The sequence below is a fragment of the Amphichorda felina genome, assembly GCF_050947745.1.
Source record: "Amphichorda felina strain 45539 chromosome Unknown scaffold_3, whole genome shotgun sequence".
Classification (NCBI taxonomy): Eukaryota; Fungi; Ascomycota; class Sordariomycetes; order Hypocreales; family Bionectriaceae; genus Amphichorda; species Amphichorda felina.
In genome coordinates this window covers 2,465,908-2,488,621 of record NW_028145047.1, presented here as the reverse complement: position 1 = coordinate 2,488,621, position 22,714 = coordinate 2,465,908, and the positions used below count along the sequence as shown (strand labels likewise).

At 56.0% G+C, this 22,714-nt stretch overlaps 7 protein-coding genes across 7 annotated transcripts; 2 read left to right on the top strand and 5 right to left on the bottom strand.

Annotated features, from left to right (window-relative positions):
• Positions 1 to 713: 713 nt before the first annotated feature.
• Positions 714 to 1,696, top strand: RPL17B (60S ribosomal protein uL22; the record flags this gene model as incomplete). Its single annotated transcript, XM_083192917.1, has 4 exons — positions 714 to 716; positions 926 to 1,139; positions 1,287 to 1,474; positions 1,538 to 1,696. 4 exons carry the CDS (start codon positions 714 to 716, stop codon positions 1,694 to 1,696), a joined length of 564 nt encoding a protein of 187 aa, XP_083051974.1.
• Positions 1,697 to 2,839: 1,143 nt separating this feature from the next.
• On the bottom strand, positions 2,840 to 5,089 carry ACO1O0_003462 (uncharacterized protein; the record flags this gene model as incomplete). The annotated part of the gene is made up of 1 exon (XM_083192916.1): positions 2,840 to 5,089. One exon carries the CDS (start codon positions 5,087 to 5,089, stop codon positions 2,840 to 2,842), a length of 2,250 nt encoding a protein of 749 aa, XP_083051973.1.
• A 1,212-nt stretch (positions 5,090 to 6,301) lies between these two features.
• On the bottom strand, positions 6,302 to 7,245 carry ACO1O0_003461 (DUF3455 domain-containing protein; the record flags this gene model as incomplete). The annotated part of the gene is made up of 3 exons (XM_083192915.1): positions 6,302 to 6,365; positions 6,445 to 6,976; positions 7,032 to 7,245. The coding sequence occupies 3 exons, from the start codon at positions 7,243 to 7,245 to the stop codon at positions 6,302 to 6,304; spliced, it is 810 nt and encodes a 269-aa protein (XP_083051972.1).
• Positions 7,246 to 8,649: 1,404 nt separating this feature from the next.
• Positions 8,650 to 11,031, bottom strand: ACO1O0_003460 (CCAAT displacement transcription factor COY1; the record flags this gene model as incomplete). The annotated part of the gene is made up of 3 exons (XM_083192914.1): positions 8,650 to 10,610; positions 10,672 to 10,839; positions 10,902 to 11,031. The coding sequence occupies 3 exons, from the start codon at positions 11,029 to 11,031 to the stop codon at positions 8,650 to 8,652; spliced, it is 2,259 nt and encodes a 752-aa protein (XP_083051971.1).
• Positions 11,032 to 11,562: 531 nt separating this feature from the next.
• On the top strand, positions 11,563 to 15,266 carry ACO1O0_003459 (CORVET complex subunit VPS3; the record flags this gene model as incomplete). Its single annotated transcript, XM_083192913.1, has 3 exons — positions 11,563 to 11,704; positions 11,761 to 12,179; positions 12,243 to 15,266. The coding sequence occupies 3 exons, from the start codon at positions 11,563 to 11,565 to the stop codon at positions 15,264 to 15,266; spliced, it is 3,585 nt and encodes a 1,194-aa protein (XP_083051970.1).
• Positions 15,267 to 15,819: 553 nt separating this feature from the next.
• On the bottom strand, positions 15,820 to 16,758 carry ACO1O0_003458 (uncharacterized protein; the record flags this gene model as incomplete). Its single annotated transcript, XM_083192912.1, has 1 exon — positions 15,820 to 16,758. One exon carries the CDS (start codon positions 16,756 to 16,758, stop codon positions 15,820 to 15,822), a length of 939 nt encoding a protein of 312 aa, XP_083051969.1.
• Positions 16,759 to 17,712: 954 nt separating this feature from the next.
• Positions 17,713 to 20,183, bottom strand: ACO1O0_003457 (uncharacterized protein; the record flags this gene model as incomplete). Its single annotated transcript, XM_083192911.1, has 3 exons — positions 17,713 to 18,897; positions 19,087 to 19,130; positions 19,688 to 20,183. The coding sequence occupies 3 exons, from the start codon at positions 20,181 to 20,183 to the stop codon at positions 17,713 to 17,715; spliced, it is 1,725 nt and encodes a 574-aa protein (XP_083051968.1).
• Positions 20,184 to 22,714: the final 2,531 nt, after the last annotated feature.

The following is a 22,714-nucleotide window of genomic DNA, read 5'->3' as shown; positions in this document are numbered from 1 at the left end:
ATATCAGAGAAGCGGAGCGTTTAGCTGCGATTCAGGGTGCGATTGAGCAGGGAGAAAAGTGTCCCTTGCAAGATCTGGAAAAGATCTGAAGACACTAGGCTTTTGGTATGCGAATCGCAGTTCGGCCGCTGACCAAAAGTGTTGATGTCGTGCTTGTGCAGGGTGGACGTGAACTTTGCAATCACTCAGACGAAGAAATTTTTGGAGCTATTTTTTTTTCTGCTGGTTGCTCCAATGGTCCCCACACCGACCACCCTGTCACTTTCGATGCGGGCTCGTTCGACCCGACCTTTTTCCGATTTTTTCGGAGCAGGGGTCTCTGCTGAGTACATTTCTCAGTCACGTGCGCGGCGGATTTACCAGGATCAGGTGACACCTCGCACCTCCAGATGCACAGATTTGATTCTAAAGGCAACAATTGACCGTCAAAATAATATCAAATTCAATCAGTTTGCCCGATATATAAGATCTCTTATTTCAATCTGAAACGGCATATCTTTTTTATTGTCTTCTTGACATTCTTCGTGGTGAGTTGATCTCGTTGAAGCCCGCAGGGCAGCCGAACCCTAACAAATCCCAAAGTGGGTAAGCGAGCTTGTGGCCGGCCCCCCAGCAGCACCTTTAGGGCAAAAGTTGGAATTTCTCATCACTTAGCCCGCCCGAATCCACGTCGTCGAACCGAACCCGATCACCACAACCCTCAAACCGCCGAGATGGTGAGTGCTACTGCCCTTGCCTGTATTTTACGAGTCGAATGAGAGACGAGTGAATTTCCGGGATTCGTTTTCCTTGGAATTGGCTCCCGTGATGCCCTCGCTGCACGAAGGGTCAAAACTCCCCACGTCTGGCAGGGTCACGACGGAGTCACACTTGGTGCCGAAAAAAACACAACATGTCAACGGAGGACTGACGCTGGGATGAACAGGTCCGATACGCCGCGACTGAGATCGAACCCGCAAAGTCGGCCCGCGCCCGCGGTGCCTACCTCCGCGTCTCCTTCAAGAACACCCGCGAGACCGCCCAGGCCATCAACGGCTGGAAGCTCCAGCGCGCTGTGACCTTCCTCGAGAACGTCAAGGAGCACAAGGAGGCTGTCCCCATGCGCCGCTATGCCGGCTCCACCGGCCGCACTGCCCAAGGTACGCCGAAATCCCATCTCTTGGCTTTCAAGTCTATGGTCGTAGAGGGAATGATATGCGGGAGAGCACGGATGGGATACACGAGAGATCACGCGGCAAAAAAGCATTCGGGTTTTGGAACATGAGCTGACGGTTCATCGTCAATAGGCAAGCAGTTCGGTGTCTCCAAGGCCCGCTGGCCCGTCAAGTCCGCCGAGTTCCTGCTCGGTCTCCTCAAGAACGCTGAGGCCAACGCCGATGCCAAGGGTCTCGACACCGGTGCCCTGATTGTCAAGCACATCCAGGTCAACCAGGCCCCCAAGCAGCGCCGGCGCACGTACCGTGCCCACGGCCGTGTATGTTTTACCCCGTCCAACACCACCCGGCGATAGACTTTGTGTGTGCTGACCGACCTCCAGATCAACCCCTACATGTCCTGCCCCTGCCACATCGAGCTCATCCTCACCGAGGCTGAGGAGGTCGTCCACAAGTCTGACCAGGTTGCCGACCGCGAGCAGCTCCGCCTGAACTCGAGGCAGCGCGGCGCCCGTGTCCGCCAGGCCATTACTGCCGCATAGACTCTTTCCCTCAATTCCCGATTAACGACGAACGAAGAAAGAATTTAGAGGCGGGCGCTGTGGCGACTGGGACGGACCGGACCAAAAAGGGGACGCAATGGCAAAGCAGCTTCGGAAGCGGGCGGGCGGCTCTTCGGACTCGGATGGGTTTGTTCCTCTCGGAAGGTGCTGTTAGGGGTGGTGGTTCATTCGTGGCTTTTTCTCATCTACTCCGGTGTATGGCAAGGCTGCGAGGAGCATGGCTTTTTTAAAGGGAAACGCATGCAACGTCTTTCGCAAGGGTATACTTGACGAGACTACATCAAATGGAAAAAGGACCCTCGTAAAACACCAAACCAGTTGCCCCGTCTGCTTATGAATTGACTCGACGCATCCATGATAGTGCTGTCCCGGCACACACGATTGCTATTATATGGTATCCAAGACGGCGGAGTAAAGCATCTAATGCTCGACGCCAGGAAGTATACACGAGCCAAGTACGAATGTTGTGGTCAAAAGTAATGATCTATTACGTACCTGTGTCCACCAACAGCGACATGTCTTTATAAACAAAAGTGAAGCCTTGGGCTGTAAAAACTACGAGATGTATCTTCTCAGGTTGCGAATATCTGAACATGCTGCACTTCGCTCGCGCTCTTGTTAGTCTCTAAAGCTAGTATATGTTAATCTTTTTATACGTATAATCTTAGTATTTTCTCACATGCTATCATTATTACAGTATTTCATGTGTTTTGTTTGTATTTCTGATAGTATTCTGTTTAATACTATCACTTCAATAGCCCGGAGACTAATAGTCCGTCCCATAATTATTAACTATTCATCATTTGCCCGTTATCTATCTGTAGCCAAACAAGATGCTCATTCTTGACAACGAATCTCGCTGTGCCCCGCTGGTCCTTCTTTGATGGGTCAATACCCCAAGGATCTAAAATACCAGTATACTCTTTCGTTGAGAAGCCAGTCCAGATGTCGGTAGACTTGAGGACCCCGTCCGGGGTTGGGGCGGATGTTTAAGAGAGTAAGAAGGTGCGCTGTATTTTTGAACAACAGGGGGGGAGTAGGAGAACAAAGTGGCTGTTAATCTCTGAGCCTTCTGGAGCGGATGGTGACCGTGCCTGGCAGTTCCGTGATCCCATGGGCACCCTAGCACCTGACAGTCCCCGAGAAACGCCCAGCGCCGGGATGCTGGAAACCATCAGCAGTAGCCTCTCCAATAATCTTCTCACTGTAGATGCCGCTCCATCCCATAGTCATGTTAAACACACCCGTTAACGCAGCCGTCTCCTCTTCACTGATGATCGGTATGGTGCGTCCTAGCAATGCGTCCTTGAACCCCTGCATGGTGCTCTGGATGGCTTTCTGCCTAGCATTCAAGGTAGGGATTGCAGTTGAGGAGAGCTGTGGAGGAAATAGAGCTCTGGTATCGAGGGTGTCTATGTTGATGGCAACGTAGCCGCATGACTTGAGCGACAACCACTTGATCCTATAGTCCTTCTCGTCCTCAGCAAGGCGATTGGCCTCAGGAAGGTAGTTTCGGGCAGCCCTAAATGTTGATTCCCAGCTGCGTTGCACAGTTGCCATGACATCTTCCTGATTGACCATCTGTTTGCGAGTATTAGGGCCCGGGGAGAAGTGCTCCAGCATTCCAGCCCAAGTAAACAATTCTGGAAGGCTCGTGCCCGTAGAATGTGATGGTGATGGCAAAGAGTCATCAGAGCTGTCGATATTCGCACCTGTTTGGATTTGCCATGCGGCTTGGCCTAAAGGAAGCTGATACTCTGGAGTAGGCCGTCCAGAGAGAGAGACGGACTCCAGCTCCAGCTTCTCGAGCGATTTCAAGCCCATCTCGCGAATCATTTGCAAGAATACATGGGGAGATACCCAGCAGTTCTTGAGAGAGAGATGCTTTATGTAAGGCAGGTTGAGAAATTGCCCTTTGTCCGTCTTGGCACCACTGAGCGAGGCCATGTCATCGGGTTTCTCCAGGAAGGGCGCCGGAAGAATGTACCTATTGCGCTGGAAAACACTAGGAGCAAATTCGCCGCCGCATATCCACTCGAAATGCAGGCTCTCAATTCTCGGCTGTTTCCCGATGAAAGAGTTAAGTAGCTTGTGGACTTTGCCAACGGCCCGCACTGGAGACACGGCGTTATCCTTGATGTGCACAGGATCTCCCTTGGATATCTGTCTCCAGTCTGCAATGACCCCAAGAAATACTTTGGCGAGGTTGGGGAAGCCGTTCCAGAGGTCGGTTCGATAGAGAAGGTGGACAAGGCTGCTGGGGATTTTGGCAATGGTTAGGGTGGTGAGGTTATCAAAACAGCCAGCGTGTGCATTGTCGATCATAGAGACGACGTAGGACTGTATCATGGCCCGGTGAACCCAGTCTAATTCGAGAAGGAGTTCTTTCTGGGCTTGTGTGAGCGCAGCGGGACGAAGGGGGATGTTAGGGGGTTCCAATGTGGTTTCCAGAGTTGAGAGCCCTGCCTCGGACTCCAAATCGTCGAAATACATCTCCGCATCAGTCTCCAGAGGATCAAATTCAATGTGAAAAAGATCGGTTTCCTCAGTGTCAAGGAGGAGTTTGATCACCTCTTCGGTCTCATTGCCACGGTAGCCAGCGTTGACCGCCATTTTCTCAAGGATAGTGCGCTTGAATCCCACGGAGCCGGGCGAGTGCTTCTTCCCACGCTGCTCCAGGCTGTTGAAGTCTGAAACACTTATGGGGCCTTGATTGTTATCAGCTTGTTCCTGCCGCCAGCTGTCGGTAGAAAACACATTGGGTCTCGAGGTTGCGTTCCGGGCAACAATGTCGGGTCGCACAAGAAAGCCAAGGCCGGCATCACAGCAGAGACCCAGGTTATTAATCTTTGGCAGACAGTGTAGTGCCTTCCTCATAGTCTGAGTCTTGTCTGCCGTTCTCTCAGTTGTTTCCAGATCAAGGTAGCGGTTGTAGTTCTTATGAGGCCAGCGGTAGATTCCCCAGAAGCAGGGTACAGCTTCTTGGGCGGGCTTGATGGGAGGATACGCCAACTCATCCTCGTCGATCTCGAGGGACAGGGCAAACCGGACGATGTGTGGGCCAAACGACTCAAACATGCGCATGCCGCTGGAGAAGAGGATGGAGGACGGGTGCTGGGGGATGCCGGTGTCATCGCGAGGCACACTGCCGTAAAGCTCGGACCGGAAGGGGAGAACAACGTTCCTGAAATATTGGGCGGAGGTCTTGAGCTCGAATTCCCGGCATACGAGACGCAGGGCCTTGGCTTCAGCGCGGGTGATGTAGGTTGCGATGATGTTGAAGATCTCGACGGGTATCTGACCGGCTGGCCACGAGACGCGCCTTGTATTGGTGACGTCGTCATTAGACTCGTCTTTGGCCACGCGTGGCATCTTGCGCGGCTTTCGCGAAAAACAGCAGCCGTTCATGGTCACCGTTGCCACCTCGGTGCCAGCGTGTCTGGGAGAAAGAGGTTTGGATTGTAGGGGACGTTCCCCAGCACCTAATACTACGTGGTAGGTAGATAAGGTACTTGGGGCTTGGGATGCGTCACAAGCCTGACTGGGCGGGCAGTGGTGGCAGTGAGGGGTCAACTGCGAGTGTGAAGTGTATTAAGGTGGTAAGGCTTAATCTTTACCGTATTACGTAGCTGGCGCAATCGGCTCAATACATGGTGCGGATAGTTCCCAGGATATCGGGTCGTTGAAGAATGAAAGCCAACGTGCATACGGATGCAAATGCGCCCACGGAGAGTGAGCATGGGTGCAGGCATACTATTATTGAAATACTTCAACCTTCGCCCTGGCTGGCCCCTGGCCACAGACAAAAGGAAGATCAACAAAACAAGGTTTCTTACCCAATCCTGTAACAAGAGCTATTGTTGCCACGCAACAAATCCAAAATCCATTTGGCACGCAATCTTATTATTCACCAATGTACTGGTATCTGCCAAGGAGTTGAGCACAAGGTAATACCCCCGGAGTCCTCCAGGTCCCTTCCAAGTCCAACAAGCAGTTAATCCAAGTTAATGGGGATCGGGCCCTTGTTGGCCTTGATTGGCCCACAGTATCGCGGCAAGACGGCTAACACAGCTTCTTACTGATCTGCGATGCGTCTTTCCTTTCCGATCTGAGGGGCAGATTGCAACGCTAAAGACCCCAAGCGGGGGTAACAAGAACAGGGACTTCTTCCCCTTCAGGTAGGTAGTTGATACTCGCAGTACGGATACTTATGAGCAGCAGTTTAACGAGTCGCTTTATATCGTCTGTTATTATTCTGCCAAGCATTCAGATCGCGGACCGCCGTCATGTATCTGATATGTTGTCTCCATACCTACCCAAAAGCGACTGCTGGTATTATTTCGAACTCTGGGTGACCAGGCTCTCTCACTTTGGCATGAGAAGATGAATTTGCGCACCCAACTTGTACCAGTTCTACTACTGAGGTATCTAGAGGCATCGTCCGGTTAAGTACCAGTCAAGCCACCTCTGAAAACACACAAGGCAGCTAAAATCAAAATCAAAATAAAATAGAAATACCCTGCTAGTAGCAACAAGAAAAGCACATGATCCACCGGCCGAAACCGCCTCCGCCGCCCTCATCGTTCACTTGTCCCCGTCGTCATCGCCCTCTTGGCTATCCTCACTATCTCCCTCCCAGAACCAATATCTACCGAGCCTGTTAGCACCCGCCCGTGATCTATCACCCCAACCGAGATCCAGGTAATACGCATGAGGGGGAGACTTACACAGACGCATACTGCACCTCAAACGTCTCGGGCATGCCCTCGCACGTGGCAGGAGGGCTCCCGCCGGCCGTCGACACGCGGTACACCTCGCGGATGGAACCCGTCGTGCCCTCGGTGGTCGTCAGCCGCAGCCACGCCACGGCCTTGTCGTCCTGCTGGCCCACGGCGGCCGAGTCCGGCGCGGCGCTCTCGTCGTCCTTGGCGCACCAGGCCTGGCCCTGGCCGGCCCCCAGGTCAAAGTACGGCGTCTTGGGCGCCGAGAAGTAGTGCACGCCCGTGGCCTGCAGCGGCGACGCGCCCAGCTGGTCCGAGTCGCTGAGGTTGAAGCGCAGCGCCATGGCGGGGATGCGCTCCAGCAGGTCCGGGTACAGGGCCGCCACGCAGCTGGCGTTGAAGAGCTGGGCCAGCGCACCCGCCGCCTGGGGCACCGTGTCGGCGTTGGTGGCCTCACAGGTGTAGTTTTGCGTGCCGCGGCCGACGGCCACGTGCTTGACTCTTAGGCCCTCGGACGGCAAGGGTAGGGCTTTGGGGGCTGGGCATCGTCAGTATTGCTTCTTGGATCTCGAATGCTATCAGGTGGGATTTACCCTGTGGCATCTGTGCTTTGGAGACATCGCAGATAGGCGCCTCGGTCAAAACCTTGGCGAGTTGGACCCTTGTCGCGAGCAGGTTGAAGTACTCGGACAGCGAGTCGAGAGTGTCGTCGGCGTTGACGACTTCCTTGATGTTGAGATCAGGGAAGGTAGGTGCGGCGGAGGCGACTACGGCCAGCGTAGATGCCAAGATGGTAGACAGACGCATCTTGGTGGAGTATTGTTGGTGGTGTTGGTGGATCAGAATAAGAGGCGCTGGAAATATCGAAACGAAGAAATGTCGAAACGAACAGAACCCCGGGTATGAGAGAGATGGAGAGAGAGCCGACAAGGAAAGAAACTCAAGAATTACAAAGGGAAGACAAAAAGGAAAAGCACCCCTTGCGATTACACACAAGAAAGATGCAGTGCCAGTGGAGAGATACAGAGAAGTAGTCGAGCTCCGTCTCCCGAGGCCGGGAGGGAGAGGCACGTCGTGTCAGATATACACCCAGGGTGCCAAGCGACGCAACAGCGCAACCGCCGCCATTGTCTCTCGGAGACGGGCCCAGCGGGCAATACTGGAGCAACTGGACGGGCAGCCACGCAGGGGAGATTTGATATGCTGGGCCTGGAGACGTGTAGCCGCCCGCTATGGGGACGGCTGAGGGCCAATGGATGGGGTGGACGCGACGATTGGCTGGGCACCGACAGGTGTAAGCGCCGCCCACCACAGTCCAGCGGTCTAGTGGTCTGGTAATGCGACTGGTGCTATAGCACGGACCCAAATGCAAGAAATATCCGCACAGGCACCTGGCATCGAGCATCATCATGGGGGATGGGGGATCATTGATGTTCTAGACTGCTGGCCCCTTGACGGCTCTTGATTGACCCCAGCTGTCCTTGATCGCCATCTTGATATCGCATCGTGGTGCCCATGTCTCCCCTACGGGGAATACTACCGAGTGTTTGGAGTCGTACTTGAGGGCCCCACCAGTGACTACAGCTATTATTGACCACAGAGGCAGACCCGACGTTCACCACACTGGCACCCATTAAACAAATCAATCGAATTCAATGCAATGGGAAAGTGCGGTGAACTTAGCCAAGGGCGAGAATTGACAAGATAGGCAACTTGAATAATCATATCACATGCTGTGTCTCTCACAAAGCTGGTATCACGATTTCTCCCTTATTGCTACCACGGGTCCACGGCATCGGCCACCCAAAAATAGGCCCTGCCCCACACCAAAACACGCGCTCCCATTGGCTCATGCGCGCGTTGTGCCCGTGGCCGCCCAGACGGCCGGCGCCTCCTGAGGAGCTTTGATCTGCCTGGATACAGACGCCACTGTGCAACATACAGCCCTAGTAGTCCTGACAACCCTCCGTCTGCAAGAAGGAAAAGAAACCCAGGTGCTGAAGACCCATCTCCAGCCAATAGCCATACAAGAACAGCCCGGTGCTCCCCAGCGAGATATGACACGCGCCTCAATGTATACACGGGCAGATCTGAAGAGCCCTCGCTAAAATAGTAGGTACGTAAGGTCGGTCCCATCATCCATGCCACGCCTAGAATGCTATCAACCCCCCCGCTCATACGTCGTACAGACTAGTCACTTCTCCCCCGTCATTATTGTCCTTGGAAGCCGTCCTGCTGCCACTCCCCGTGCGCATCTGGCACATCCTGCGAGCTGCCTTGGCCGGCGGGAACGGCAACACCACCACCACCACCACCACCACCACCACCAGCAGCCGCCGCCGCCGCCGTCGCCGAGCCCAGCTGGCTTGCATGCTTTTCAAAGTCCGCCGACCCCAGCCAGTACAGTGAGAAGAAGACCAAGAGGTGTAGCGCCAGGCAGTATGCCGCAAACAGGTTCCGGCTCATACGCGATGACAGCACCATCCGCGTGATCGAGTACACCACCCTCTCGGGGAAACTCATCCGTCGATACGCCCTGGCTGACTCCCTGCCCCGGAATGCGGCAAACGGCGATAGGTTAGACTCGTATGCCTGGCGGTACCGGTCTAGCTCCATCCCTGGGCTGCCCGAGCTGCCCATGGGGACGGTCGAAGGGTTCGGGTTAGACCCGTACGTCGAGGACGATGATGCTGTCGCTCCGCCCCTGTTGTAGGTCGACACATATCTCGTCTTCTCGTACAGGTTGAGGTTGTCCTTTTGCAGGGCTGCAACCTCTTGACGCAGCTGCTGAACCGACCGGTGTGTCTCGGACAGTTCCTTCTCCAGCTCGGCGTTCTTCTTCTTAAAACGGTCTCGCTGCGCCGTCACCATGGGCAGAATCCCTGAGCCACCACCCATAGGCTCTCTCTCGCCGGGTCCCGCCCGTGGATCAATCCCGCTGATGATTGACGAGGTTGGCGAGCTCCTCCCTCCTCTGCGTGTCGTCGGTGCGCGTGTGACATAAGTACCAGCAACTGATGCCCCCGAGGGGAAAGCATTGGCCCCTTCTGCGTGCATGTTTTCCAAGTCACTCTCTAGCTTCTCGTTGAGATTCTGCGACTTCTCCAACTCCGCGTTAGTCCGCGACAACTCTTCTTGAAGGTCCTCCAACCGGGTTTGGATATCTTGGTACGACACTCGCAGGACGGTGAGCTCATCGCTCAATTTCTTGTTCCGGCCCAGCAAAAGCTTCTCAAGTGTGTCCCCTTTTGTAGTTGCTCCATCCTCAAGCTTGTCGCTCATGTTGTCGTCGTCGTCACCTGTCGCGAATTCAATGCTCTTGAGCACCTCGAGCTCCTGCTTGAGCTCATCATAGTCGTTCCATTTCTGAACCTTGACCTTGAGTGCTTCCTTCTCTTCCTTGAGGAGTGCCGCTTCCCTTTCCAGAGACCGTAGCTTTGCGTCAAAGTCCCGCTTGAGCCCTTCCCGCTCAATCCTAGCACCGTCGAGCTTCCTGATAAAAGAAGAATTCTCTGATCGCATGCGCATGTAACCGGGGTCGTCTTCTAAAGATGTTTCGGCGGCGTGCGTTGTGGCCGAGGCCTTGGCTTGAGCGAGCTCAATCCTCATCTGCTCATTCCTCGCCTCCACCTCGGCAAGCCTGGAGCTGGTCCGCTCCAGGTCCGAGTTGAGCATTTCCACCTCAGCACTCGAGACATGGTTGCGCTGGGCATCGTGGTCTGCGCTGCTCTTCCCTAGCCGTTGATTCACCTCATAGGTAGCCCGCATTTCGTTCAACAGCCGGTCCTGGTTCTCAGCTTTCTCCTCCATGCTCTTCTCCTTGGCCTCCCAGTTGTCCTTGCTCTCTTCCAGCACAGCTGTCCATGATGCCTCGACCTCCTTGACTCGGGCTTCCAGGTTTTCCTCGACCTCCTTTCGCGTCGTCCGCTCGCTCTGGAGTTTGGATTCCGTCTCCTCTAGTTGCGATGTGACTTTGTTCAGGTTTTTCTGGAGATGCTTGTTCTCCTCAGTGAGCCGAGGGAGGGTGTCTTCGGAGACAAGCATAGAATCAACCGAGGCTTCGAGTAGGGGGTACGGATCGGGAACTTCCGAGAGTGACGTGTATGCTTGTAGGAACGACGAGTTGACGGATTTTGAATGGTTTGTCAGAACATCGATGAAGCTCTGATACGCTGCGGCAAGAGTCAGAATCGTGCAAAGGAAGGTATACAGATCCCGGGGCATCTTCTGTACCTTTGAGCAAGCCCTTGACCTCGGTGAGCTTAGTCGCATCGTCCATCTTTCGGAATTCCTTGGTCTTCTGGGCAAGCTCCTTGCGCTGGACAGTCGAGTCTCGCTGGAAGGACACAATCTCGGAAGCTGTATTGTCGAGCTTGGACGTGAGGGTCGTCATGTCGAGATCTGTTGTTTGCGCCTGTCAGCAGCAGACCTGGCGAGGCACCAGCGTCAATGAGCTGGCATACTTCTCCAAACAGCGATGGCATGCTGGAATTTGTTCTCGCCATCAAACGTAGGCGTCGGCTTCTCTGGCTCCTTGGAGGCTGCGGCTGCAGCAGCAGCAGCCTCCTCTGCGAAGGTCACCGGGTCCGCCATGGTGGCCACGTTTCGTTCAACAGGGGAGGTTGGTGGGCAGATTCATTTGACAGACAAAAACCCGTCTTGTTGATGTGGCTAGAAGTAGGAAAATGAGCGTGTTAGGCAGAACAATGGCAGATGACGGTCGCGGTTGCGATGTTGCGGAATGAAACGTGTTGACGATAGCAGGGTGCAATTCGCTGCCTGACTGGGAAGTTCCCTGAAGGGGCTCTCGCACAGTGCACTGTTGGGTTGTTGGCTGTTGGCTGCTGCTTCTGCACGCTGCACGCTGCACCGCCCCCACCCAAGTCGTCAGCCTTGTGCCGTCACTTTGGAGCTCCTCCAGCTCCTCCAGGCTTCAGCTCGCCAGCAACCCGCATCTCCCCGAGCTCCTCACGACCATCACACTCCATTGCTGTCTTCGTGACGCCAATTTTGGGCGCTGCGTATCCCAAACTGCCACTGTCTTCTCGTCGAAACGCGCACTCTTCTCGTTAGCGACCATCATGACGGCATTCTACCGATGATACCACCCATCCACCCGCCGCTATGACATCGAGTTCCTCGGGCGACGGGCAACTCTCAAGACGGGAGGATGGACCTTTCGTCCTGAGGACCTTGCTCGGAGAGGTGCCTCTGTCCGCAGATGGCTCCCAGGCGGACGTCAAGATCAACTGCGTTGATTACTACGGTGTGTTGTCCACGGCCCGTCTTGTCGACACCCACTAACACCACCAACCCGTCTAGATCACAACTTGTACGTCGGCACCAGCGCCTCCGAGCTCCTACACTTCGTTCAGATCCCCCCCGACCCCAACGACCGAGGCGGAAGTCCCGTCTACATCCTTGCCTCGAGGCTCTCCCCGTACTACGCAGAGCCATCCGGAGGCTCCTCTGGCGCCCTCCCAGGAGTCCAGCAAATCGTCCTCCTCCCTCGAGCCGGCAAGGCATGCATCCGCTGCAACTGGACTGTGACCTTTTACTCCCTCCCTGAGCTGAGCCCCGCCTACGGGAACCGTAAGCTCAGGAACTGCAACTGGATCGGTGGGATCGACTTGAACGAGTCCCTAGCCGACGATGGACGCCCCAGGGCCCAGACTGTGCTGGTCTCGTTGAACAGGCTGATACAGGCCATCAAGATTGGGGACGAGCCTCGAATAGTCCACGTACGTTAAACACCACCTCCCCATGCTGCGACCTAGCTCAGACACAGGTCTAACTGTTACTAGGATATCCCATTCCCGGGCAGCACCCTCGCCGTGCGCCGCGACTCTATTGCGTGTGTCGCGGATTCCAAATCTTATTCGCTATTGGACGTCGAGCGGCAACTTAGAATCCCCCTGATGAGCATCTCATCACAGGACGAGTCACCATCCCCTAGCGAGATTGGCCAAGCACAGAGTCTCCCCACCGATTCCTCCGGCGGCATCACGCGAAGCAACTCCTCGGCCCAGAACAGGCCCTCCGCGAGCTCGCTGAGCCATAGCAGAAGCGCAAGCCTGGGAGGAGCCATCTTGAGTAATGTCAGACGGGATCGGTCTAGTGAACGCCATGGTGCGGACCGAGTTCTCAAAGACTCGGCACCGTCCACCCCATCCAAGAGCCCTCAGCCACAAGAGGATGCTGTGGCACCACCACCACCACCACCATCTAGTGACAGCAGGTCTTTTCTAAGCCCGCCCTCGCGGACAGGTACACCAAGCCAGACTACGGAGGCCAGGTCAGAGCCGAGGCAGGTGTTCCTGAAGCCGCACATCGCATCCCCCACAGCTGAGGAGTTCTTTATAATAAGAGGCACTAGCCCTGTGGAGCCATGCATTGGCATGTTTGTGAACCTCGACGGCGATCCGACCAGAGCCCCTGTCAGCTTCGAAAGGTACCCCAAGGAGATTGTTGTCGACCCGGGTTCCACTGATCAGACGTCCTCTCAATCGGCTTTGATGGAGGAGGATGACGGGTTTGTTTTGGCTTCCCTAGCCAAAGAATTTGACGATGGCCTCCGCCATGGTCTCGAGATCCAACCTTTGAATGCTAGCGATAGACCGGAAAGCGATCGGCACTGGCTAGAGGCTGAAGGGGTCGATAATTCTACAGTATATGGCATTCGGTCACTTACAGGGTCCGAGGAAACAGAGATTGAGGATATCGTGACCAGGCTTTGTCAACGGAAATACTCACCCTTCTCAGGAAGTATGGCAGCATCAACAGTGTCGCTTAGGAGTCTCGACTCGAGGACCGCATCATCCATCGAGAGACTCTCAAAGGAGAAGGAGCTTTTTGAAAGAGACTCCGACTCACAGGATGGGGACTCTTTGCCTGATGGATGGCAGGTGGCACGGAACACCGAGGCAGAAGAGTTTGCACGGCGCCTTGCCAAAGCGCAGGCCAAGCTGGTTGTGTGGGCCGGTGACCGCATATGGTGGGCAATGCGCAACCCCCTAGTTGTACGATATGACTCGGTCCTGGAGACAGCATGCCCAGGTGGCTACGCAAACCCGCAACAGATCGACCGGCGCGCGGTTGTCTCTGTCCTCGGAGCTGTTCGTCGACGCGATGCTCAGACGGAGCTAGAGTTTCTCACATTTGGTTACTTGCGTCAAAAAGTTGGCCTGCTCCTCTTGACCAGTCTCCTGAGGACGCCGCCAGGCCAAGAGTTCTCTGACTCCGAGATCCAGGCGCTGGAGGAGGTCTTGGTGGAAAGCAGTCTCGACCCCAGAGTTGTTCTCTCGCTCATTCCCGGCGTGAGGAATGAAATCATCGAGGGGCGCCGAGGGATATGGATATACGGCGGTGTCAAGAAGGCCACCGATGTTTTTGTTAGGAGCAGCGAGTTTGAGAAGACGGCCAAAGATACCATCGGCTCCCTGAGTCCAAGGATCTTGCATTTCCTGCGGAGGTTCCTGACTTCATGGAGAGGGATGAAGGGGCTTCCTAGCGTATCCGACGAGAGCGAAGTCTTCAAAACGGTCGACGCAGCCCTACTCCTCGTCCTCCTGGAGCTGGACAAGACATCACCGAAATCTTTTGGTAGCGGCGGAGCTGTGAGGAAAGAGCTAAATGATCTTGTGGACAAAGGCGTTGATTGCTTTGAGCGAGCAGTCGATCTCCTCGAGGCGTACCACAGACTGTTTATCTTGAGTCGTCTGTACCAGAGCCGTAAGATGGCTGGCGATGTCCTAGGGACCTGGAGGCGGATCATTGAGGGCGAGCGGGACGATGGCCAGGAACTCCGCGATGGCGAGCAGCGAGTGAGGGAGTATCTCACGAGGATTCGCAGCCAGCCTCTGGTGCAAGAATACGGTGTCTGGCTGGCAAGCCGGAACCCCAAGCTCGGCGTCCAAGTCTTTACGGAGGACAATGGCAGGGCTCCAAAGTTTGAGCCCGCTCAAGTCGTGAATATCCTCAAAGAAGAGGCACCCGACGCCGTCAAGTACTACTTGGAGCATCTTGTCTTTGGAAAAGGGCATACGGGCTACGTCAACGACCTAATAAACTACTATCTCGACGTCGTTGTCAACGACCTCCAGTCGTCACCGGCGAGTCGAGACACCATCATGGCAACTTACGATGCCTACAGGGCCCTCAGTGCCCCCAAACCGACCTACCGTCACTTCCTCACCGACAATGCTCCTCCAGATAACGAAGTATATCATAGCCGGCTCCGTCTGCTTCAACTACTCAGCGGCGCCCATAATTACGACACGTTGACCATTAAGGAGCGAATCGCCGCATTGCCAGCTAACCTTCTCGTCCCTGAGAACATCATCCTTTCAGGCCGAGAACGGAACCATACAGATGCCCTGCGCCTACTAGTCCATCAGCTAGGCGACTACGACACCGCTGTGGCATACTGCCTCCGCGGGGGCACAAGCATTGACAGCTTGACCACGCCGGCCGGGCTCCGTCGCGCCGACTCCCTCCCCACCGTGGACGAGCAGCGCCGTCTCTTCCACGCCGTGCTGCATGAGTTTCTTCACATCGGCGATTTAAGTGATCGTATCGAGCAGACGGGTGCGCTGCTAGAGCGGTTCGGCGGGTGGTTTGAGATTGACGACGTGCTGGGGCTGATCCCCGACACCTGGTCGGTCGACGTCGTGGCCGGCTTCCTGGTTGGGGCCTTCCGACGGCTCGTAACAGAGAGACACGAGAGCATGCTCACCAAGGCACTGAGCGGGGCAGAGAATCTGAGGGTCAATCACGAACGAGTGACCAGGATAGATGAGATGGGGCCGAGCATCGAAGCCCCAAATTAAGGATAAGCGGAATCTACTAATCATGTCATCCCAAATACTATGTACGTACAAATACTCATTGCAATTCACGGGAGTGGACGACTCCATCAACCCAACTGTATGGTCCCACGCCGGCCTGGACCTGGATTTGTCATTCTACTACTCCGTACTGGTTACCATCATCATGTCTTTGTGACTTATTATGTATTAGTCCTGTTGCGGCTGTGTGCATCCCAACTTCCACCGGTTTCCCACAACGCCAGCTAGGATTATTCCCTGTGTTCAGCTCCCCCTTATTCAAAACATCTCCCCCACTCAATCGCCACCTCCCCATGCGCTATTCGCGCGACATGACTACATCTCGAGCAACTCGTCATCAGGTAGCTAACCGTGGCGCCGCCACGGGTCCCACGGTCTCCATCAAGGCCAATCACACACACCGCGAGAGCAGCTGAAAGAAAGCCCATGTCCCTAGGGTGATCAATATCGCCATAGGAGGCATCCACCTATAGTGAGTGTCCATCCCCCCGACAGGCTGGCTATAAGGTTGTGTTTCCCCCCTACCACCACCCCCTTACCTCTCCTCCTCCACCCTCCGCAGCACCGCAACAACGAGCCACCTCTTCCTCGCCGTCGAGTCCTCCTCCTCTGCGTGAGGATCCCACGCCCTCTCCACCCCATCGCAGTCCCGCTCCCATATCCTCTCCACCTCGAGCCCGCCTACACGCCGCAGCGCCTCCGCGTCGAAGAAGCCCGCCATGCCCGCCCTCCCCGTGTGGAACCCAGCCACGATGAATGCTCGCGCCGAAGGCCCCCGCTTAAGTAGCATCGACACGGATCGCATGAGGTTGCCGTGCTGCGGCGGCATCCAGAGGCAGTCGCACACAAACACGCGGTCGTAGGCGTGCTGATGCGATGGCGTGTCGTCCGGCAGCTCCCCGCCCCATCCATGGCCACGGACCAGGACCTCGCTCGGTGGCGGGACGACGACACCCGGCGGCGCCAGCTCAGGCCGGACGTTGCGCTCCGTGTTCGTCCGCAGCGCCTCGAGGACCGCGGACGAGGCGTAGTCCGTCACTAGGACTCTTCGTGCGCCTACCAGCCCGGCCATGATGCTCGGCAGCGCCGTCCCCGCCCCGAGCTCGCCGACGCTCAGCCCGCCGACGTCAAAGCCCACAGGCTCCTCCTCTTTCCCGTTCCGCCATTGGCCCCCTTCCTCCTCCCGCTGCCGCCACCGAAGCAGCGTATCGCCCTCCACCAGCTCGGCCAGCAGCAGGCTCGCGTTCCACAGGTAATGGGCAAAGAGGCGGCCGTCCTCGCTCGGGGGCTTGGCCAGGTCGAGCACCAGGGGGCGCGGGAGGTGCGGGGAGGCGTAGACGAGTGAGTTCTCGGCCTCGCCGTGCTGGCACGTCACGTCGTCTGGGAAGATGACCCCCAGGGACGTGTAGAGCAGGTCCTCGGGATCGAAGGGTTCGTTCCCCCTGTGGGTGGAGATGCGCGATGTCAGCGCCATGGCCTGTGGGTGAGATTGCGCTAGCTTGAAAGGGGCGTGGGACGAGCTGCAAATCCGCAGGTTTCAAAGGCACATGGCAGGGAGGGTTTTGCTCTGCTAGGAAGAAGTATGAAACGAGTTGAAGTAGTGGTGGTGATGAGATGTGGTGCGGGGCCCCTCACCACCGGACACAACAAACCAATGAGCCTTCGACTCACAACCTCACGATGCGCTGGGAGCACACTATGAAGGAGAAAACTTCACAATCAGGGCAACTCTGCACAAAAGTTGTCAAATATCGACTGTGGCAAATCAATTGTTTTCTGAGCGAGGTATGAGTGTCCAATCATCCACCCCCCCTTGGTTCCCTGGGAACGCTAAACAGGCAAATACTTCCATCCATATTCCTTCCCATTATTCTCCCCACCATGTTTTGAACCCCCAAGGCCGTTGTTATATATACATTTCAACGTGAATGTGATCTGCTCTCTGCAGAAGCGCCCAGTCCACTAGGCCCAGAAAATTAACAGTTACCAAGACCCACGTCACCGAGACGTGGCATCTCTGTGTTGAGGCGAGAGGGCGAGTTCCCTTTCCTTTTTATCCTCTAGGTGAGCAAACACCAGTTCCATTCCCAAGGCCGTCACGAAAAAAAGAAAGTCCGCGCATACAAAATCCAGAAGTGGGTATCAAGAGACTGCATCGGCCGCCGATGGTGAAAATAGCGCCATTGCAGTCTGCGGGTCGTATCAAGTCATCAAAAAGTGTGTGTTGTTCTGTTGTCCTCCATCGTCCCATGTCCGTCCCGTCCCATATAGTTCACGTTGCGCCGCTTGCCGTGCCTTCCATGTCCCCAAGTGTAATATGAAGTGGTAGTAGAATGGTCCTCGAGGTTCGTGTATGTGAGGGCCCAGTGGCGGTGTTAAGGCGAGTATAGGTTTGTAGATGCGAATTGATAAGGAGGTTGGTGGGTGCTCAGCTGGTGGTACTCAGCATATCACGCATCTGCTTCATCTGGTCCTCGGTGGGATCATCGGAGATCCAGGGACCCTTCTCTTCCTCGGTGGCGTTCAGAAAACCCTCGGCGCGCTTGAGCGTCTGTACGTCTAGATCGGTGACGTAGTGCTTGCCGTCGGACAGCTTGAGGCGAAGCTCATGGTCCACACAAAGCAGCATGTCATCTTTGACAAGCCGTCGCGGCCCATCAAAGCAGGCCAGGACGCGCTTCTTCATGTTGGCTGCCTTGGGGGTGTTGTCGCCCCAGCAGGTGGGATACCGCTTGGGCTTGCGGTCCTTGCTCTTGACCTTGAGAGGCACGCCGCCCCGGGAGTGGGTGAGACCACGCGACTTCTGCACGCCGTTTGGGGGGTTCACTCTCTGGTCACCAAAGACCTTAGGGTCGTCGTCCTCCACCTGGTCCTTCATGTCGACGTCGTCCTCATCCGATTCACAAGACTGATCCTCATCGGCAGACGGCTTGTTCGTGTCGTCGCTAACCTTGTTCTTAGCCAGCGTTTTGCGAACGGCCTTGTCATTCTCCACTTCAGCCAACCGCCGAGCATTGACAGCCTCAGCGGGGTCCTCCTGCTGGACAATGCGCAGGACACAGTCGTCCAGATGTTCATAGAAGTCCTGGGCGTTGGAGAAAGTCTGCGAGCAGGTGCTGCATTTGCCGGTGGCATCCGGGGGGTAACCAGCCAGCTTCTTGCCGCCAGCAACGGCCACGGGTGTCTTCTTGCGGCTGTTGGGAGGAGTCTGTTCGACACCGTGGACGGCAGTCAGGTGCCTCTTGAAGACATCGGCACGGTTGAACGACTTCTCTGCCGGCGACCCCGATCCGGGGCAGAAACCGCAGACCATCGTGCCCTTGTAGTGGGTCAGGGTGTGGCGGTTCTTGTCATACTTGCGAGCGAAACCCTTGGTATGGTACTCGCAGGTTTGGATGGGGCATTTCTCAGGGCGCTCATTCTGATGCGTGAGCATGTGCGCCTTGAGGTCCTTGAAGACCTTACCGCAATCGGGGTAGGTACACCGCTGCTTCTCCTTGGCCTCGTCGCCGCTGTGGCCATCGGCCGAAGTAGGCGAGACAAAGCTGCTCATGCTGGGACGGCGGGCATTGAGGTCGACAGGGGTTGCGTAGGGGCTGTTGGAGAAGGGAGTCTGGTGGGGATGGGGGTGGGGGTGGTGGAAGGGCGCATTGTTGTGGAGAAATGACGGCGACGCGCTGTCATTGCGGAGCATGGGAGATGATGAAGAGATAGAAGGGGAGGCGGGAAAATGTGCTTGTTGATGATGGTGGTGGTGGTGGTGATGGTGTGGTTGAAAGTGTGTGTCGAAGTGATGGGGAACCGAGATCGGGGGCCCGCCGATCTCTGGGTGGATAAGTGACGGATCTATCGAGGGGCACAGATCGTTAGCATCCATCATGGTTGTTGCAATTGAGTTTAGATTCATGTTTGAGATTGTTGGTGCAGATCGTGATCTCAACGGACGCGACGACTTGTTTTATCAAGCCCGGCCCCTGAGAAAAGAAAGCACGTACTACCAGTACGTGGTACATCATCAGGCACAGGGAGGGAGCCTCGGAGCTGCCGCGGTGGCACCGTCATTCTGGTGGACTCTGGCCTATGACAAGCGCCCCGAAATGTCTCGGAGCTCCGTCCAGTGAACCAGTCAAGCAGAACACAGCCACAGAGCAGGGGTGTCGCCACATATGCACGGGAGGACAGCGCATCGGGTCGGGGAGCTGGGCCCTATGACTGGTGACATGCACCAGGGGGCACCCGCAGCCGAATCGTGGCGGTGTGGCACAGCAGCAACCAAGTGGGTGCAGATGGTGAGGTGGTGTTGGTGGGAGCGGTGGTGGGAGCGGTGGTGAGTCGCCGGCGCGTGCCGAGGGGAAAAGAGAATTTTGGGGATCGACAGCAAAAGAGACCTTCTGGAAACTCACCAACAAAACCCTTGGCTTGTGCGAAATCAAATGCGAGCGAGTCCTCCATACCAGGACCGGAGTAGCCTGCGTACTCGGGCGAAATGTAATCGTTGCCCACAATGCCGGGCCTGACGCCCATGCCCTGTGCATTCCACTCAGGTACGGGTGCCGAGCGAGCAGGGTTAGACTGTGGTGAGCCGATGGCGGACGAGTTGGCCGATGCGGTCGAGAGGCTGGATGAGGGCATTCGCAGGTCTCCATCCTCGGGGTAAAGGCCAGGCGAGGGCTGGCTGTGGCCCAGTGTGTAATGTGCGGCTTCGGCGTAGAGGGACTGCTCGAATCCCATGGTGGTGGGCATGGAGTAGATTCCGTTCATCTCCATCGGGGATGTATTATCGTTGGCGCTGGTGTCGTAGCTTTCTGCACTATGGGGAGGGTCGGGATATCGACTAAAGTTGGGCTCGGGCCCGGAGGAGAACATGCTGGTGAAGGGGTGGTCGGCCAGAGAAACCATCTCGCGTCGGGGATCACAGAATGCGTTCTGGGTAAGATCAAAGTCGTCGTGGAATGGCCGTGTAGTCGGTTCAGCGTCTGCCGTCACCGTGCTTCACCAACACTCTTGTCAGGATCCTGCTCGTCCTCGGGCTCGCCTTGCACCAGCTCGTTGCAGAGAAGACCTTACCTTCGGTACCCCAGGTCATTCCCCGCCGTACGTCGAATTCAGTAGAGGGTCGAAAACGTGTATGACAATCCCGTCTGTCTGGTACCATATGACTGAGACGTAGAGCAAGGGGGGTTGGTGTCGTCAGGGTAAAGGCAAGGCGGAAGAGGGGGGATGTTTCTTTGCGCAAGTCGTGATACCGTTGAGGTGTGTTCGCACTTTGGTGACAGTGGCAAGTGACGAGGTCAAGATGTGGATTTGGGGGGGGCCCGAGGTGATATAGACAGGAACAATACGAAGTACGCCTCTGGGTATCGGGATGGATAGGATTAGGCAAACGATGAGTAGCTTAATATTACTAGGGCAGAACCGGGGGGGTCCAATGAGGGGTGAGGTGATAGTGAGAGGTCGCAGTGTCTGTAGAGGAGGGAGGTACCAAGCCTCACCCAAGGACCAGGGTGTAATGCAGCAGAAGTGGTGCAGAAAGGCCTCTGGCAGTGACACTTATTACAGCCAGGCTTTGAAGAGACACCAGAGACAAAAGAGAGGGTGGGAGCCTGGACGGGCAGGCAGACGGATAAACCAGGAGAATCTCATGCCATGCCATGCCATGCCATGCCACGCGCTGTGTCATCCGTACATCCATCAATCTCATCCATCCATCCATGAGTTTGGCGAGTGTCTTGGGGGTGTTTTTTTCCCTACTAGTAGTGCTCTCCCGTCTCTGCCTCGCGTTCCTCGCTCTCCGCCTCTCACGTAGCAGAATCGGGAGGGGAGGGGGGGTGATTATCATACATAGCTCGCTTAGCTGCGTGACGGAGCCGTTTGCTGGGAAGGGGGGGCGTGGCTTAGGAACGGCGATCAAAGCCTCGCCCTGATGGTGGGGTGGCCCAGAGCCCTACCAGGTACCTGCTCACTGTACCGGTACAAGAACGTGGCTGGCCAGGCCACCGCTGGGAATTCAAGGACGCTTTTCGCGCCGTGGTTACAGTGGTAGCACTGCCCCGGCGTTGGCCTGTCTTGCCTGTGGGGGGCCCACTGTCGAGCACCAGGCCTCCAGGACGGAGTACCAGTACTCGGTAGGGCTCCCTCCCCCCCTTCTCCGATTCCCACTGGCTGGGCCCTTGTTACCAGGGCCCTTGTCGCGAGATGATCAACTGGAATCGACTAGGATCTGTGATGGGCCATGTCCCGCCCAGCGCCAGGCGGCCAGAGTCAACTACGAGCCGCGACGGCCACAAGGTGACTACTTTTGCTACCCCCGAGATTCCCCACCGGGCCTTTTTGAACTGTCTGCGACAACTTCCACTTGCTGCCATGGTGGGCACCAGCGACGGGGCACCGGGAATCGGATCTCGCCAGTCCAACATCCTTTGACCTTGTCCTGCCCCGTGCGGCCCTGCCACTCTCCAACCTGATCCCCGCACCAGGGCCTCGGAACATTTTGGACTACCTCATCAGTGCAGGTCTCAGACATGGACGCTGCACGCATGCCATGCTGCAACTGTCCGCTCCGTCTGGTCTTTGTCATGTCTCGGAGAGGGTGCTTGAATAACCCAGCATATGGATACTGCTATGTAATAGCACGAGCAGCTCTCCGCATGACGAGTACGGATATATCCGTAGGTACTTCAAGACGGCAGATTCAGATTCGACAGTGCCAACTCCTAACGTAATATCGTATGCAGGTGGTGGACAACGCCTCCTTCATAGCCCACGCGCGATATCCCATAATATGCCATGTTCATGTCTTCACACTGTCAAGTTGTGTCCTATTGTGGAGGTAATGATGTGGGCGATGTGACTGCCGATTATCGCCCCACACGCCCACGAGGACACACCAACATCTCCTGATGATGACCCCTAATAGTACTTCGTACGACCGTTCGGATTGGGTCCGAGTCCAATTGCGCCTGGTGAGCTACCAGACTAATCGATGCCAGCGATTTCATAGACGGGGAACCCGTGATGCTCATCGAGAAGGGTGCCTTGCCGAGCCCACCTAATGCAGCGTTGCAGCATCGAGTTATTTTTATTCCCTGCACGCTAGCACACAGTAGCGACCAAGTTGCGCGGTGCAGTCGCGCCCAAGCAATAAAAAAGCAAAGAAAAGACACACTATCAAGTGACGCCGGCAAATCGGCAAATCAACATCCAGAGAAGTTGCCAATAATTACTGTATTAATGCGCCCTTGTGGTGCCGCGCACCGAGCAATTGGTATTCGCACATTCGCACGGCCTCTTTCCCTGGCCCAGGTACAAGCCTAGCTTTTTGTAGAAATTCGTGTCCATGCACATTGCCAATACACAGGTCAGTTCGCAGCATCCCAAGGCGTCCAGTAGCTGGACAGTGCCAGCCGAACGACTGGCGGCATAGCACCACA